The 18,558-nt window shown below is 36.1% G+C and overlaps 1 protein-coding gene across 1 annotated transcript in view; it reads left to right on the top strand.

Moving 5' to 3' along the window:
- The first annotated feature begins 674 nt into the window (after positions 1-674).
- KIAA0196 (KIAA0196 ortholog) overlaps positions 675-18,558 on the top strand; it is a 27,355-nt gene continuing 9,471 nt past the window's right edge. The window contains exons 1-15 of the mRNA XM_009579218.1: positions 675-971; positions 3,279-3,424; positions 4,503-4,587; positions 4,859-4,959; positions 5,914-6,106; positions 8,029-8,181; positions 10,723-10,836; positions 11,984-12,155; positions 13,039-13,166; positions 14,024-14,153; positions 15,290-15,402; positions 16,042-16,208; positions 16,840-16,915; positions 17,615-17,725; positions 17,843-17,983. Of these exons, the coding sequence (XP_009577513.1) occupies positions 786-971; positions 3,279-3,424; positions 4,503-4,587; positions 4,859-4,959; positions 5,914-6,106; positions 8,029-8,181; positions 10,723-10,836; positions 11,984-12,155; positions 13,039-13,166; positions 14,024-14,153; positions 15,290-15,402; positions 16,042-16,208; positions 16,840-16,915; positions 17,615-17,725; positions 17,843-17,983 (2,016 nt within the window). The 5' untranslated portion in view covers positions 675-785. The remainder of the gene's footprint in view (positions 972-3,278; positions 3,425-4,502; positions 4,588-4,858; positions 4,960-5,913; positions 6,107-8,028; positions 8,182-10,722; positions 10,837-11,983; positions 12,156-13,038; positions 13,167-14,023; positions 14,154-15,289; positions 15,403-16,041; positions 16,209-16,839; positions 16,916-17,614; positions 17,726-17,842; positions 17,984-18,558) is intronic.

Raw genomic sequence — 18,558 nt, 5'->3', positions numbered from 1 at the left:
CTGCTGTGGGGTCTAGGGCCCGCGCTGGGCCCTGCGGAGGAGCTTGCTGCAGCAGTAACAATGCCCTGCGTCTCGCCTAACGGGAAGGTCGGGCTCCTGGTTCTCATTTTGGGGCAGAGACAGCATCTTAAATATATCTCAGTGGTCTCGAAGGTTATTGGTGAAAAGTAAAGTCAACTCATAACCGCCCATAAATGTTTCTAAGCATAAAAGCTTATTTTTAGCAGTGCTGCACTCTGTATCTTGCAGGAAACATGTCACTAAATAAAACTGACCAGGAAATGCAACCACAGCACGGAAGCTAACCCTTCAGCAATAAATAAAGGAACAGAGCTGTATCGTTTCCATTTGCTATAGAAGTTTTCCTTGTTGCTGAAGCCTATTACAATCACTTTGGTTGTATTTTTGAAGTGACTATTGTAAACACATCTTGTAACATGTTTTTGCTTTCCTTGCTGCTATCTCCTTGTGTGGTCTCAATTGCTTCAGTATTGCTGATCATTGAGGCAAACACAGTTATGTGCTGAAGATTAATTCAGTGCATTTTTTTCATTTTACAAAGCTGTGGATAATTTAGATTTCATAAATTGAAAGATTTGAGAGTATGCATAAAAATCCACAGATTAAACTATCAAAAATATGAAGATGAATGTGTGTGGTTCTGTTTTTACAGGTTATTAATGGAGCAGCTAGTTTTCTCATCAGACTTTCTTCTTCAAATAACCTAAAGACTAACGATCAGAATCTGACTGCAGGACTGCTGCTCTGTCACGTCCAGCTCCACAATGGTTGATTTTCTAGCTGAAAACAATCTCTGTGGTCAGGCAATTCTTCGAATTGTCTCCTGTGGAAATGCCATCATTGCAGAACTTCTGAGACTTTCCGAATTTATTCCTGGTGTTTTCAGGCTAAAAGACAAGGCTGATCAACAGAAGTATGGGGATATCATATTTGATTTCAGTTATTTTAAGGTAAATCCTTTTATTGTTAAACTTCTTAAAGCATTGCTGTCCTGCATGAGGATGCTTCAGATTATGAAACAGCCATTCCTGACTATTGTGTTTATTATTAGCATTTTTCAGAGTTGACTGTCATGACTTCCTACTTGCTTAGTTTTTACCAAAAATTCACCAAACTGAGATAGCGATCAGGATATGCTTGTATGCTAACATTCTGCTTCTGGGTTGTCTTGTATTTTTTATGCTTCTGACCATACTCAGCCTCATCTTACTCATTTCAGTGAGCAGAAACAGTCTAGGGAAGGTTCTGTGCTTAGGCCCCTAGGCAGAATATAAGTATAACTGGTACCTGCACTGAGAGTATCAGGGCAAGGAGGAGGCAATTTTAAGTGCATCCATACAAGAGCAGTTCCAGCTACACATTTCAAAATGTTTGATGAGTCATCTGGCCTGTGAACTTTGATGGATACTGATTATATAAGATTTGAGTATTGGTTCTGGTTTGTTTTTTTTTTTATATTACTATTATTATTATTATTATTTATTTCCTGCAGAAACTTTAACTTACACTTTCACCAGCAGGTTCTGAGCCTGTGCAGTTGGTTGTTTTCCTTTGGAGCAGTACTGTGGGCAGTATGCCCATCTTCCTTTGGTTATCTGTAGCTTATTCTTCGCAGCCATGAAAACTGCTCTCTGCTTTCCTGTTTGACAGTACTGTGATTGTTCATTCACTGGACTTGTCACATGCGCTTAATAAACAAATAAATCAAAGAGTAGTGTCCATGAAAAGCCCTTGTTTCCCTTAAAAAATTAAGCTTTATTGCAGTACTTATTTCCCTCTATCATTCTCCAGCATGATTAAGAAGGAACTACAGAGACTGTCTAATCCGACTTTATCTAGATTGTGCAGTTCAAGAAGTGTTAATAGTAAAGCAAGGCGGGAGGGGAGCTTTTTTTCTTTTTTTTTTTTTTTTAGTAAGAGTTGTAAATTTCAAGTGCTAACTATGAGCCGTGGACACTGAAAACCCTGAGCACAAATAATTTCTGAGATACCTTTAGATCTAAGTGTTTCTTAAAAGTCTTTTTCTTACACTAATTACTTGAAAATTTAAAAGCAGATATGTATAATTGGTGAGAAATACAATTATCCTTGAAAGTATAAGATTTTTGAATGTTAAGGAAGCACAACAGTGCTGCTGCTTTTCAGAGCACCAAAATCCATGAAAGACATACACAGCAGAGATTAGTGAATTTACAGATATTTTCACTGCGAAGCACCATTCCTGTGTTCATGATTCTTAGAATTACCTAATGCCTAATGAGAAGAGATTTGAGATTTTGAAAACTCGGGCTGTTTAGTTTGTGTATTTGAACTTCATAGGCAGTTTGGGGCCTGCTTTTATACTTTGTTTTATGTAGGTATTTTGCATAAAAAGAGAACAGAAGAGCATTTTTAAAACCACACAAAAATTGTCAGCTGGGTATTAAGCTTGATATTTTATTTTAACTCTATTTTAAGTTATTTTTATGGCGTTTGTGTTGACTAAATCCTTTTAAGCAATGTTCTCATGCTGTGGAAGCGTTCTGTGGAATGACATATTTTCAATTAAGTGTTAATAATATTTTCAATTAAACTAATTATATTTTCATTTAGATGGTGGTGGTAAGACCAAATGATGGTTATGAGAAATGTTGACAGTGGTAAATGGTTAAAAAAGTTTGTACCATTGCTTTAAGGAAGTCAGGCTCTTCATCCCAACCCTTTTACCCCCACAGTTCTTAATGACATGGTTTCTGCATTAATTTGGGGGACTAGCGCTGAATTAGGTCCCGAATCTGTAAAAAAATTCTCACATAGGTCTAATACTTTTAAGCAGTTTAAATGTATGAGAAGCTACTAAGCTCACCACTGTTTGTGAGGCCTCCATGTTATGGTTTCTAGCTGAGAAATCAATCAGATCAAATGTGTAAAGGAAAAAATTCCAGCAGGGAGATAGTTAGCTCTACAAAAAGCACACAGTGGCTTCAAATGCACTGGGGCTTTACCCAAAGGGTTAACTATTCTTTTCCATTGGGTACGTAGGATAAATTGTATTTAAAATCATTGCAGATTGTAACAAAGTGTAAAACTCATCTTTATGGAATCAATGTTCAATCATAAAGTAGCTTGGAAAACTACAGATCCTTGGTTTAGAAAGAAATGTTAATTCTGGTGTTGTGCACACAGTGGTGCTTGTACGTGTTCTGTGTCCTACTGAAGAGATGTCAAATAGAGGTCAAAGTCAAAAACTGTCTCTAAAGATTAATTTCTTTTCTTAGGGGCCTGAGACATGTGAAGGCAAATTGGAAGCCAAACCTGAGTTACTGGATTTAGATGAAGAGTTTCGTGAAAACAACATTGAAATTTTGACGAGATTTTATCTAGCTTTTCAGAGTGTACATAAATACATTGTAGATTTAAACAGGTATGGTATCTTAAATACATGTGGATTTTCTTAAAGACTAGATTACTGTTTAGTGTTCATAATGAGAAGCCTTTTCCTTAGAGACCCAATACGCTCGCTGTTGAAGCATATTCCTATGCACCTGGAAACCTGGATTGCTGAAGCGAACACTAGCTTTTACTCCTGCTGTTGCTTATCAGCTTAATATATGACTTGAAAACATTTAACCTCTCTACCTCATTTCCTCAATTGTACGTTAGAGCTAATTTTTCTTCTTTATCTTGGAGATTGTCTTGAAGATTTTTTTAATAAAAGGAGACTTCATATTATTAAACTAAGTTTTTCGTGGTCTTGCAAAACAGAATATCAGATAGGGTTTTTTCTTTAACTTTCATTGGCATTATTTTCCTGAACTTAATTTTTTAGTGGAGTTACCATATTCTCAAGTTTGCTACTCTTAAGTGTAAAAAACAATATGAAAGGTTCATGAAGTACTCTAAGAAAAAGTTCCAGGGAATCTTAAGCATAAGAATTGTTTTTGTTACTGATCTTATATGAAAAGATTAATTAAAAGATTAAATGTTTAACATTACTTATTAATAACTAGTGTTACTGGAAAATCCTTTAATAGGAAGAAATTTTCTCTTAATCGAGATTAACATACTCTATTTCTAGCTCTACCTTCCAAATTGCAATTAAGATAAATTTATGGTATTTCCAGGAGGTATTTTTGAGGTAATTTGAAAATGACAGTTTGACTAAATTTTGGAGTAGAAGCCTTCTCAGTACTCTCTTCTCAGGCTGTTATCCATCCAGAAGAAGATTTACGCGGATGTTGACTGTAAGTTACAAAGTCTCTTTCACATACATTGTCAGGATATGGAAGGAGGCTTTTGCCAACTGGTAGGCTCTAGCTAGGAGTTCTAGCCTCTTATTTCATAGTAGAGCATCTCTTCTTTGAAAAACTCCATGCTACTTGTACTAGGGAAATGTTCTGATGTGTCTGTTGACTTTCAGAGAAAACTGGCCAATTGAGTTCTGAGGACATACGATTTGAGAACAAAATAGTCAATGACCAACTCTTTGTTATGATCCCTAGATATTTAGATGACCTCAATGAAGGAATTTACATTCAGCAAACATTAGAAACAGTCCTCCTTAATGAAGATGGAAAACAGCTTCTAGTAAGTATTGAACAGCTCTGTAATAGTAGAAAATGAACCAACTAGTTTAGTGCCAAACTAGACAAAGATGTAAATTTACTGAATGCATGGAAATGCTATGACTCACTTGTAGGAAGACAAAGACCAAAAATGTACAGCCCGCCATTTTTCATATTGTGTTGACTACGTAGTTGATGTTGGGTTAGTTTGCCAGTGCATGTTTGTCTTTACACGTTCCTACAAAATAATATTCATGTGATTTCTTCCGTTCGTTCTTCCTTTTTCTAAACAGTGTGAAGCGCTCTATTTATATGGAGTCATGCTACTGGTCATTGACCAGAAGATTGAAGGAGAAGTCAGAGAAAGAATGTTGGTTTCCTACTACAGATACAGGTAATGTATATTGGTTTTCAGAAGCACTCAAGGCTGAAAGGATGTAACATGCAGTATATTCAGTTAACTATGTTATTGAATTAAGATAAATGGAAATATCAGCAACTTTTTGACTGTCTGACCGTGTGGATAGACTCTGATAATTCTGCAGAGCTCTCTGGATGTCTGTAGAACTCCTTGCATTAGCTGGTTTTGCAGGTCTAGCTGCAAAACTGGAGCAACAGATTTTTCATGCTGTCACAATAGAAGTTTGAAGTCCACTGACATAAACTTTCAGCTAATACTTTAACATTGCAAGTGCCACCTGTGAAGGTATCACAGGTTCCCAAATGTGTGACCAAATCTTGGTGAAAAGTCCTGACTATCTAGATGACAAATGTATTGCGAGTTAGACTTCTTGTAGTTACAGTGCTTGATTAGTCAAATCAATAATGAATTTCCAGGGTCGGTTGACAGCATCATTATGTGACAGTTAGGATCTCAAGGGGTATCAGTGCAAATCCTTTCCCACATATAAAAAAGGTGGTGTCCTGTTCCTATGCTTCTTGGACTATGTTTATGCCTCTCAGTATATAATGAGAGGATTCGTTAACTCTGGAATGCAGAAGTGGATCAACAAGGGGAATTCAGAAATGGGGAGCAAAAAAGAAAAACTAAAAAAAACCCAGAACAAAACTCCTCCTCTGAATTTAAAGCTACTTGTTTCTGTTCCTGAATAAAGTTTATTTTTTTGTTTGTGCTTAGTGTGCTTATCTGGGATTCTGGTATGGACATTTATCAGTGTCCTCCTATAATATGGTGAACCTTATATTCATGGAGTAAACAATCAAAAATCTCCCAGACCTTAGTATCTGATCATTTTCTTGGAGGAAAAGGTGTGGCTACAAGGGGAGGGAGAAGTGGAAATGGTTAGGTCATACAGGTCAATTTTTGTTCCTTTCTTTTGTAAAACAGTGCAGCCCGATCCTCTGCTGATTCCAATTTAGATGATATCTGTAAATTGCTTCGAAGCACTGGATACTCGAGTCAACCTGGATCTAAAAGACCTCCAAACTACCCTGAGAGTTACTTCAGCAGGGTACCCATAAGTGAAACGTTCATTAGCATGGTTATTGGCCGCTTACGGTCAGATGACATTTATAACCAGGTAAGTTACTGTGAGATAAAAGAGGGATCTAAAACTGAATATAAAATGGTTTCTCAGGTTACTCAACCATGAAGCCCAGAAAAAAATAAATCACAGAATCACAGAGGTTGGAAGGAACCTCTTGAGATCACCTAGTCAAACCCCCTGGCTCAAGCAGGGTCAGCTAGAGCAGATTGCCCAGGACTGCATCAAGTTGGGTTTTGAGTATCTCCCAGAGGTACAGACTGCAGAACCTCTCTGGGCGACCTGCTCCAGTGTTTGGCCAATCTCACAGTAAAAAACAACTTTATTATTTAATGTCTTTAAATCATAAATGATTGGCCACTCTTAATAACTCTAATTCCTTTGGAGATTCCCATTCTTTTAGTTACTGCAAAGAGATTGATCATCCCTTAGTAGACTCTGTGTTTAAAAAGAAACGCTAATATCGCACTTCCTAACTATGACAATTGTATTAATAAAGTAAAAGAACAAAAATTGAAGCAACATATGAGGAATGACTGCTATATTTACAGTCTTTTCTAATATGACTCCTTTGAAAGATCTTTAACAAAGCATTTGCTTTTGAGCAGGTTTCAGTCTCTAGCATGGACAAGCAATCTTATTTCTGTAATTATTGGCACACTTTTAATGAATCCTGGAAAACTGAAGCAGTTTAAGAAAACGAGCATTTGAAGATTAACGAGTGATTGTAAGAAATAAACAAAAGCTTAAGTCTTTAGACAGGAGTAATAATTTAAAAGTAGGGACCGTCTCGAAAACACTTGGATACTATGGACAGACAAACTAACCTTCAAAGCGGAAAAAAATGCCTTTTCAGGTACTACTGTACTGTAAGAATTTTTTAAGTTGTGCAGAGTTCTAGAAACAAAAAAAAAGAACTTAGCAAGTTGTGAAGAGAGCCTATTTTATGACATAATCTATGTCTATGATAGGAAACTCTGAAGTGTTTGTGAGTTCTGTTTGTGAGTTTGTAAAGTGCTTAACCTAGCATTCTTACTTAAATGAGCTGATATTTTGTATCAAAAGTACTTTTTCTCTTTTTTATATAATATTGTTGGTTTATTGCCTTTGCATTAAAATAATATTACAATTTGCGATTTTTATTTTGTAGTGCTTACAGTTGATAATGAAAAACATTCATGTTTCTATACAAAGCATGATTATAACCTATGTGCTTTTTCCAAATGTAGTACAAAAAGTAGGATAGAAATCTTCAGCTCAACCCAAACCGAATACAGCCTGTTTCACTAAATTATGTTATGTCTGAGGTGTTATCTCCTTTGATACTTGCAGCTTATTCTTGATGGAAGTGGGCAGAAGCCTCCTGATTTTTCTTACTAACACTTAACCTGATAAAATAACCAAGGAAAATTAAAGAAAAATAGAATATTACTAAATAAAAGCAAAGAACTGTTTTCCTAATGACAAATCATTATGTCTTGTTGAATATGATTTTGATGCCAACTTTTTTGCTAGCATGGAGGTCTTTTAATGTATTATCCTATAGATTTTTTAAATGAAAATTCAGTTGATAATTTCAATCTTTTTGATCTTGCTGGTACTTGTTTCTATCTGAGATGAACTAAACATACCCAGTTGTTATGAAATACTTATTTCTAACTCTGCTCTGTTCAACTCATCTTAAGCTCTTTGGTTCATCCCTCCTTTGACTCATCTACAGTATAGTAATATCTTACTATATCCTGTTAACGTTAGCAGGCGTCTACACAGTCAACTTTTATATTCTGTAAAATATATCTGGTAAATATGCTGCATGTGTAAGCATGTCCAGCTTACCCACATATCCTCCTTGCCTCCTAGTATCTGTATTCCATACTCTTTAATGTGCCCCATAATGTTTGCAAGTGGTTTATGTTGCATTATGTTGTGTTCTGTTTTGTTTTGTTCCCTCTTCCTAGGTTTCTGCATATCCGTTACCAGAACACCGCAGCACTGCCCTGGCTACTCAGGCTGCTATGCTCTATGTGATACTGTATTTTGACCCTTCTATTCTTCACACTCAACAAGCAAAAATGAGAGAGATAGTGGATAAATACTTTCCAGATAATTGGGTAAAAAAAATTCTGTTTTAAAACTATTCCCTGGATTTAATGTAATAGGAACAATTGCCTTTCTTTTTACAACATGCATTATAGAAAATAATAATGTCCTAAAACTAGAATAGGTTCTTCCCTGGGGAAATTTTACTGTGTTCAGAATGAAGCAGTCTGAGTCAAACCTCTGGATGAGTGTGGAAAGCTATCCTTTAAAACTATCCGTTATTGTCTAAAATACTTAAATCAACCACTCTTGATACCATCATGGTAAAGTGAATCATAGAAAAACGTAAGCTGGAAGGTAATATAGGCATCTTCTAGTCCAGCCTTTTCCTCAAAGGAGGGCTAGCTTCAAAGTTAAATAAGGTTGCCTGGGCTTTGTCCAGTTGTTTTGAAAATATCTAAAATATCTACAGCCTCTGTGGGCACCTGTCGCTGTGCTTAATCACTCTCATGGTGAAGAATTTCTTCCTTCTGTAAAACTGAAATTTCCCTTGTTGTAGCTTGTGACTGTTGCCTCTTGTCTTTTCACTGTGCACGTCTGAGATGGGTCTGGCTCTGTCTTATTCATGACTTCCTTTTAGGTAGTGGAAGACCACAGTCAGATCCCTTAGTCATCTTTCTTCCAGCTTAAGCAAACCCAACTCCCTCAGCTTCTACTTTCATAGTGGGTCCCTGTAAGTGTCTTAGTGGCCTTCTATTCAATTCCTTCCCATTTGTTCATGTCTGTCTCATACTGAGGAGCCCAAATCTGGACACTAAATGGGACCTCATGAGAGCTGACTAGATGAGAATAATCACTTCCCTCAATCTGCTGGCTACAGTGTAGCTGACATAGCCTAGTGTATGGTTAGTTTTTGTTGTCATAAGGCTGCATATCTAATTCATGTTCAGTTTGTCCACCAGACACTTGGGTCCTTTTTTGCAGAATTGTTACGTAGGCAGTCAGTTCCCAGATTGTGCTGTTGCAAGGGTTTGGTTTTGTCCCAAGTGCAGGACTTTGTATTTATTGTTATTGAACTTCATGTGGTTTCTGCTGGTGAATTCTACCAGCTTGTCAAGGGTGCTCTGGATGGCAGTCTTGCTCTCTAACAAATCCCCCCATCCTGATGTTATTTGAAAACTTGTTTAAGGATTCATTCCATGCCGTTATCCAAATAACTTAGAAGCAAAACCTGCCACTCTGCAATTCTATAGATGTTTTCAGATGCATTGATCAAAATGGAATTACCATGTGTCTCATTATTGAGATTTAGGATTTCCATCCAGAAGCCCTAGTCTGCAAAAAATGCTACTGAAATAGGCTGGCATGTAACAATAGAGTCCCCAGATAGTCTATATCAAAGGGAATCAGACTTAACAAAGAATCTGTAAATTAATTTGTGTATCTCTATTGGTTTCAAATTGTATTATTTTGTACCATAAGTGAAACAGTGAAGAAAAGAGGGAAGAAACTGTAATAGCTGGCTATTTTAATAGACATTAGAACCCATCAGTTTCTGAAAAACGACAAGCTTATTTTATAAATGAGAACTTGACATTGTGAATTTTTGATTATGCCAGCATTTTTATTCACTTGACTTGATAGTACAAACTGTTATTTTAAGACAACACCTATCTTCTTGTGATCAAGTATGGATGAGTTAGCTGCATCATACAGAATACTGGACTCTTAGGCTGGTTTCAAATCATTGTTAGCAGTTGAAGTGTAGCCTTTTGAGGAACTGTCATCTACAGGAAATGATGAGCTTCACTTTAGCAATATGAGAGGGATCCTCATATCAGCAGACCAGTGTCCTATTTGCCTTTACTGGCTTCCTTTTGGACACTGTCAGAAGATCTCAAAGGCTGACAGTGTCCCCCTAGATGTGATCACTCCAGGATGGAGGAATATTGGAGCAATAGTGTGACAAAGCTCATAATGCCACAGCTCTATATATCCTTCGTCTGTCAGTAACCCAAGACTTCCATTTTTAATCAAGTATCTTACAAACACTTCTAAGTCAGTCGCAATTCTGTATTTTTAATCACACTCAAACTTGGGCTAGGGATCTGAAATCAGTTTCTTCTTTGCTCCTTAAAAATCACAGCATGGAATCATAGTTTCCTTCTGTTTGTGTTCACTGTAGAAGATGCATTACATTTCAATTTTGACCTTTGGGCATTCTTAGAGTAGGATTAATTCCGATATTTTTTCCCCTTACATAGTCATTTCCCCAGTTGCTTTTGTCAGTCTCCTGCATAGCATCATGGAAATGAAAAAGAAGTCATAAGTTCATGGGGGGAAGAAAATAGAGGCCAAGGGTCATACATAGTGACTGAAAGAACTGTCAGCTTGTTTTCAGAACTAAGCCTCTAGTTAAGTGTGTGCCCTTTATTTCAAAGTCTTCTTACTCCTTGATTTCCAAAGGTAATGGAGCAAAAAGTACAGCTACCAAAAAGGTTTAGTTGTCTCATATTTATACCCACAGCACATCGCTTTCTACTCATATTGCTAAATGAAAAGTATGTCTTTTTCTTAAAAAAAAGCTTCTTGTTTTCTGCTTCCAATCTTAGGTTATTAGCATTTACATGGGAATCACTGTAAACCTAGCAGAAGCATGGGAACCCTACAAAGCTGCTAAAACTGCCCTCAACTACACGCTGGATCTTTCAAATGTCAAAGAGCAGGTACATAAGTGAGAGTTAAGTATTTTTAGCAAGATTCAAGCTGTGTGGGCATCTCAAGTGTGTTATATGACATCAATAATGCATGGGTCTTTTTTTCTTGCATACAATTATTTGTATTACATTCAAGTACGGTACTTTGAGTAGATAACTTTGTACATAACTTTGAGTTAAAAATACTTAAAAGTTTCAAAATCTGGTCTTCACAGTACTGCTTGTTTTACTTCCTCTTGCAGTGTTTGTTTCCCCTAAAAGTTTCAGGGTTGTGACTTGACTGAACAGATGCTAGCACTCATTGCCATGTTGTTCAGTATTGGGGTGACTTAAGGTGACTATAGTGTTTGGTCTTTCATAGATAACAGTTTTAGAAGTTACACATTTTTGCTGATAGTGTGTGGCACTCAGTTTTAAATGGGGTCTTCCAAATTAAATAAACAATAATCTGGAAAAAGCATCTGATTTAAAAAAATGATACTGGAATGTTGTATGATGCAATGCAGTTAGTTCTTTTTATGTGAAATAATTTTTTCCATACTTAAAAAACAGTGAGTAATACTGAATTGGTTGATTGTTTGCCTAATCAACAAATCAGTTGACTGATGATAGCTAAAGGCCTCCTTAGAATCTGACCTCAGTGCTCAGGAAAGAACATACAGAAGTGTCTAATTAGGAGAACTGTACTATTTATTGTCTAGTAAACTTAGGGAATATTTTCCTTAGTCTTTAGGGACAATTTTCCTTAGTCTTTAGGGAAGAAGTTCGCTAAGGAAAACTGACGTTTAATTCATAACAAGTATTTCCATTCTGGAATAGATTTTTGTTTTGTTCTTTCGCATTAGGCAATAAAATATTAGTACCATTTTTTAGGAATGGTTTCTAGAGAGTATATAAATGAGATAGGAAGTTTACAAGTCTGCATTTTTGAAACATTATGCTTCATGTGTAGGCTCTTTGCTTTAAAATTTAGTTTGCATCCTTTGTCATGCAGTTGCAGTATATGATATTGCTTACTAGTAATGGTAATAACTTTTATAGCACTTTTTTGATCTAGAACATAGATCAAAGTTCTTTGGAAGCCACAGTCACATTGTACATGAAGTATTCCACTTGAGGCAAGGATTATATTGATGCAAGCTTTATATATTCTAAGGCAAGCAGATATGCGGCAGTCACTGAGCGAGTGCACACCCAGGTGCAGCAGTTTCTCAAAGAAGGCTGTCTAAGGGAAGAGCTAGTGCTGGACAATATTCCCAAGCTGCTGAATTGCCTGCGAGACTGCAATGTAGCAATCCGCTGGCTGATGCTTCATACTGCAGACACAGGTGAGACATCACGCTATACTTTTATTACAGAGGTGTCAATCCTGCTATACTGGTGCTTCATGTTATGTCCCGAGGCAAGTTCAGTGTGTGCTGCTGTTGAAGTCAGCAGTTTCATCCACTGTTTTCAATAGATTGTTGAGCTGTTCTTTTGCTAACAGTCTCTTAAAGTCTTTGTCTGAAAAGGCACACATGCATTTCCTTAATTCTTGCGAGCTAGACACAGATACAAAAACTAGTAAAAGAAGTCGTGATCCTGTTGAATAATGCTCTGCAGAAAAAGTCTGGGAACTTTATCTTTTTCTGCCTTATCACTTAAACATCATTCGGAAAGTTTTACCTAGCACCAAAAGGAAAGCAGTTGCCAAGTTCTTAATATCTTAGCAATTAATAGTTTAAAACCAAGGTTTTTATTCTGTTGAACTGAAATTCAACTGAAACTGTTGAATAATGTCTCTGACATGAGTTTGCGTCTGTAAACTTGCTTATTTAGACATTCTCTTGGTTGAATGCTTGTGCTGTCTTTGAGGCTTCTTGGTATGTGAGAGGGCTTCTGTTACACCTCCATGCATTTTCTGTAACGGTTTCAGAAATGTTGATCTCTGGGCTTCTCAGTCAGGTGTACTAAATTCGCATTTGATTTGCAGAAGCCAGCAGAAGAGTTTTAAGAAGGCTGAAGCACCACAGAAACCTTAATTATTTCCTATTCTAAGGAAGGGTTGTACAAGGGTGGTGAGACCCATGTAAATGGAGAGCAAGTGGTGACTTACATATCAGAGCAAAATGTTTTTGCTTTCAAGCTATTAAAAAAAGAGTCCATTTACAAAGATTGAAAAGCTTGGCCAAATTCTGTGACAGTGGAGAAATGTTGTCTTTCTGTTTTCAGCTTGTGATCCAAATAACAAACGACTCCGTCAGATAAAGGATCAAATTCTCACAGACTCACGGTACAATCCCAGGATCCTTTTCCAGCTTCTTCTGGATACAGCTCAATTTGAATTCATTTTGAAAGAGGTAATGTGCTGCTGCCTTCTTCAGAGTTTTCCCCTGGATGGCAGAACAGAACTGAAGACTTGAATAGTAGGGGTACATTTACTGCACAGTCCACTTACATAAAGAACGATTATTTTGATTTGTTAATTGTGAGTTTTCTATAGAAGATTACAAACTACTATTGCTTGGAAGTGACTTTTGCAGTCTTCTCAATAATTGGCAGTTTTCATTCTTACCCAACGTGTTTATATTTACTCAGAGTTTTGCATGAACGTCCTGATAACAGGCATAGTAAAATCTATTGAGGAAGCTGCATAAGATTTTATCCTGCCATACTTCTCTTTTTCAGGCTTTCTTTAAACAGAGACAAAAGCCTATGTATGTTGAGCATAAGCTGCTAAGAAAACTCCTACACCTATGTATGAAGTTCTGCCATTTCTAAAAGATTCCCCATTAATGCTCTGGTACTAACCTGGTGGAATACATGAGAGTACGCTTAATTTCAAGCACATGCTTTTTTGCATTGGGTTTCTCTGCATAGGCCAAGATGACTATGTGAAGTATAAGTCAATATTAGACGAGAGTATTCTAGGATCTCTAAGCTAAAAAAATTACTGGATATTTTTATAAGTGACTAAAAATTAACAATATCTGCATCATACTGTTTTTTAAAATCCAGTTAATTTCTGTCATTGTATGTCCATCACATTGGCTGTATTTCTTAATGTTTTTAGTTTTGTATTTAATATTCTGGCAAGATCTTGAAGTTATGTAGTAGTCACTGTAAGTCAGTTCCATCTGTTTTCAGTATTTTATTTCATCTATTGTAGTATATCTTCTTGCCAGTTTTGTAAACCAAATGCTTCATTTATCAATAGATGTTCAAGCAGATGCTGTCAGAAAAACAAACAAAATGGGAGAACTATAAAAAAGAGGGATCTGAAAGGATGACTGAGCTTGCTGAAGTCTTCTCAGGAGTTAAACCTCTTACTAGAGTGGAGAAAAATGGTAATTATTAAAAACTAAACTGTGAGGGGAAAAAAAGTAATTTTTTTTTTTTATTTCTAAGCTGATACCAAAAGAAAATACATGAGGCTAATACAGATAATAAGAAAAATTTTCATTTTTTTTCCCCTTAGCTGCCACAGAGGTCTCTTACACTCTGTCTTATTTAGGTTTCCTGCATATATTCCATATGTAAGCCCTATTTAGGTACCTAATATTTAGATGGCCATATTTTTTTAAATATTTTTTATCACTTTATTTAGATACGCCAGTTAAGACTATGAAATGTGAGTTCACTTTTCTTTGTGTAACGGAGTTCACATTACTGTGCTCTATGTACAAAGAAGTGCGAAGATGATGCCCATTAAATATGGGATGATTTAACCTCTCCTCTCATTCTTTCTCTAGTTGTAACCTGGATTTCTGTTGTATCAGCATTTTTTCAAACCTCCTTTTACTTCTCATCTGCACTGAGTGGTATTCTCCAAGTTCTCCAAGGACTTAAAAGCATTGAGTCTGTATTTGTTTCCAAATTTCTTGCTCTGTTTTTTGAAATACCTTTTTTTTTCCTTGAACTGGTATAAGAATAAGAATTGTAAATCACTCTCTCATTTGATCAGGAACACTGCATAAAGTGTCAATGTAAGGGCAACATTTGTGATCAATCCAAAACAACAAAACTTAGAATACAGGCAATTTTCTCACTTGCTTCCACTTAAAAGCAGAATTACCTTACTGAAATATTTCCCTTTATCTTTTTGAAGTCAGCAAGCTTGTAGCTGAAACATAGAAATTGCAACTGCCAAGGCAATTAACATTGTAAAATAGTTCATAAAACAAAAATTTATGATTTAACAGGCTTTATCATCTTTGTATAGATTTTATAACGCCCATTTGTGTTGGTAGTTGTTTTTTTTAATGTTGTATGTGAAACTTACCTGAGCATTTGCCACTTTACAAGTCTACATGTTGAAAGACTAGAAATGAAGGAGTAAGATGAAAGCTTTTTAAACAATCTCCTAAATGTATAGGTGTGTGTTTGTTTGTTTGTTTCTTTGTTTTGACTAGCAAGTTCCCTGTGTCTTTGTTGCTTACCATACATGCAAAGATTTCATTAAATTTTTCTTGTTCTTACATAGAAAATCTTCAGGCTTGGTTCAGAGAAATCTCCAAGCAAATAATGTCTCTAAACTACGATGATTCCACCGCAGCAGGCAGAAAAACTGTGCAGCTAATACAGGCACTGGAGGAGGTATGGCAAAGAAATTTTGAGATAAATTACCTCGTCCTTTTGAAAAATAGCATTTGATACACATGCACGGATTTCCGATAGATGAGTTACAAAACAGATCTGCATTTTAACAATTGTTAAGTCTGTAGATCTTTGCAGTTTTATATATACAGTCAGCAGGACTTGCTTATAGACCTTGTGATTGTAAAATATGGGATATAGCATGAAAAATCATGTCACCTGCAGCTGAGGATTAGTAGGGTTTTTCAAATAAATGAATTCAGTATTAAACATTATTTGGCAACATTACTCATTTTATTAGAAATTCTGAAAATAAATTCATTTGAAACTAGAGAGGGTAATTTGAAAGGCAAAATAAAAATATCCATATTTGTTATGTGTACATTTCTTCTACTTCCAGGGTATAAAAGAATATTCAGTATGATGTTTCACAGTATACCTCCTCAAGTAACTTTGTGAAATTTATTATTTAACCGCAGTCTAAAGTAGACCAGGATTTGTTAAGTGTCTTACTGTAACAACATCCTGAAGAAATTTGTCAGTTTACTGATTCTATTTGTATTGCTGTCCTTAAAGATGAACAGAAAAAAAAGGGGTTGTTTTATGGGGTTGGTTTGTTTGTTTGTTTTTTAAATATAGGTCCAAGAGTTTCACCAGCTGGAAACTAACCTGCAAGTTTGCCAGTTTCTGGCTGACACCCGCAAATTTCTCCATCAGATGATCCGAACTATCAACATCAAAGAAGAGGTCTTGATCACCATGCAGATAGTTGGTGATCTTTCTTATGCTTGGCAATTAATTGACAGGTATCTTAGCAGGAGCTTTTTCTTCTAAATCAGTCATCATTTGCAAAACTTGTGGGAAATAACATGCATAAATATTATTAATACTATAAACTTTCCAATTTAAAAACAATCTTGAAGCCTTGTTCTATGAGTTGAGTATATTTAACTCTCATCAACTTGAATAAGAATTAACAGCCATCCTTGTCATGTTGTTAGCTGCAGGTTAAGTGATCCTGTAACTTTTTACTGTCTGTCCTGTTCTAACTGTAACAATTTTGTTAAGCTTCTATCTCCAGCCTTTAGTCTAATTAAGTCTTCTCCAAAATACTGGAGTTCCTGTTCCAACCAAAAACAAACAAAAAGACAAATGTTAGAGAAGTTTTCCGTGGTGTGATTTTGCTGAGCTGCTACTTCAGTACCTTGGCTGTTAATGCTCTCTGACGCCCTCTTCTTTTGCCCCACCTACCCCTTTATCTTACAGGTTTTTCCTAGTCAATATCTCTTCAGACCAAAATCCTCCTTTAGTGAAGATCTTTAGTGATCTCCTGTGCCATTTCTAGATTACACTGGTGCTGGTAACATATGATTTAAGAGCTGAAAATAAGAGTTTCAGGGGAAGAAGCTGATTTTTTTTGTTTGTTTCCTACTCCAGCTTTACATCTATTATGCAGGAAAGCATAAGAGTCAGTCCATCTATGGTAACTAAACTCAGAGCCACTTTCCTCAAGGTAAGCATGAACAATAGTGAATGTACTTGAACGCTGCAGGTCAACCAAAGCATTTGTTAAATAGGTCTTAAGACTGTGAAGTCACAAGAGAGTCAAAACTTCCTTTTACCAGCATTGTCTATATCCAGAGTTTTTAGACAGTATTGAATTAACTCAAGGTTATTTTAAAGAAAAGAAAACCAAGTTATGCATGGTTTTTCCTGCTGTTAGGCAAATAAGTCTCATCATCCAGCCTTTACTCATTATCCAGCCTTTACTCATTACAGTTATTTGCTGGAAACATTGGTGCATAGGTGGAATTCCTCTGCATATGTACCAGAGGAGGCTGAAGGAATTACAAAAGTTACGTTGTCTGTCATGATGAAGATCTGGCATCAGATGAAAATATTTTCTGTAGAAATAAAAATGGGAAATAGCATGGGGAGGAGTGTAAAATTACATTGAAAAAAGTATCTCATGCAACTGGTAAGATTTTTAAAAAATGAATAAAGGGAGCATAGCATTATAGACTGTTGGACTTTTTTGACTTTTAACAATTTTTTTTTCTGTTGACAAACCTGATGTTGTAACACTGCTTCTTAGGAAGAACCTAGTGTTTCGAGTTGTAGGTTAAGAGCCTGAGAGAGCAAGAGAGTTCAAGCATGCAATTTATATTAGAAAAACAGACATGTGAAGTTAAAATGTTGACTTTATTTCTAGCTTGCTTCTGCTCTTGACTTGCCACTTCTCCGCATCAATCAAGCAAACAGTCCTGATCTTCTCAGCGTATCACAGTATTATTCTGGCGAATTGGTTTCCTATGTTAGAAAGGTAGGCATTTGAAGAGACTTAATTGTCTTGTTCTCTAACTACTTTTCCTTAATTGAAGATTTTTTTTTTTTAATGAGAATATGCTGACTATGTTTGTTTCTTCTCTCATTTACAAAGGTTCTACAGATAATTCCTGAAAGCATGTTTACGTCTCTTCTTAAAATTATAAAGCTTCAGACTCATGATATCATTGAAGTGCCTACTCGCCTTGATAAGGACAAGCTACGAGACTATGCTCAGCTTGGACCACGATACGAGGTGCAGTTAAAATAGGGAATTCTATTTTAGCGTATTTTATAGGTGGCCAACTTCAACCTACGTTTAAATAGGTACCGCTCCATAGAGTTTAACAGTAAAGTTGGATTTGTTGACTGAGTAAGAATTAAAATTGACTGGTGTTACCGTGAGTATACCTTCAGTTTCCTGAGGATAAATGAATAACTTTTGCTCTTCTGTTTGTAAAAGTTTAAACTTTTGATCTTGTGGAAAAGAAGAGGAAAGCTAAATATATTTATTAATGAAGTTAAAGATTTTTGGGTTTATTTAGGTAAGGGGCGGGGGGAAACCCCTAAAAACCCAAGTCTGAAATGAAGCTCTCCACAATTGGAATGCTTGTTCCAGGAGAAGAAGGTTGAAGACTGAATAAGCCAGCAGGGTTAAGCTTTTTGCTGCCCTCAAATGTGAAGACAGGATGGAGGCACATTGATTTGATCAGATAAAGCTGCTATTGCTCATTGGATTTTTGTAGGGTTTTTTTCTGCACTGTTATCAGTCTGAAAGAGTGAGCAAACATTTAAATTATTTGGTTTTGTTTTTAATAGAGGAAGATGAGG

The sequence above is a fragment of the Fulmarus glacialis genome, unplaced genomic scaffold (genome assembly GCF_000690835.1).
Source record: "Fulmarus glacialis isolate BGI_N327 unplaced genomic scaffold, ASM69083v1 scaffold9436, whole genome shotgun sequence".
Lineage (NCBI taxonomy): Eukaryota > Metazoa > Chordata > Aves > Procellariiformes > Procellariidae > Fulmarus > Fulmarus glacialis.
Note: the sequence above shows the minus strand (reverse complement) of the source record. Positions and strands in the feature narration are given on the sequence as shown.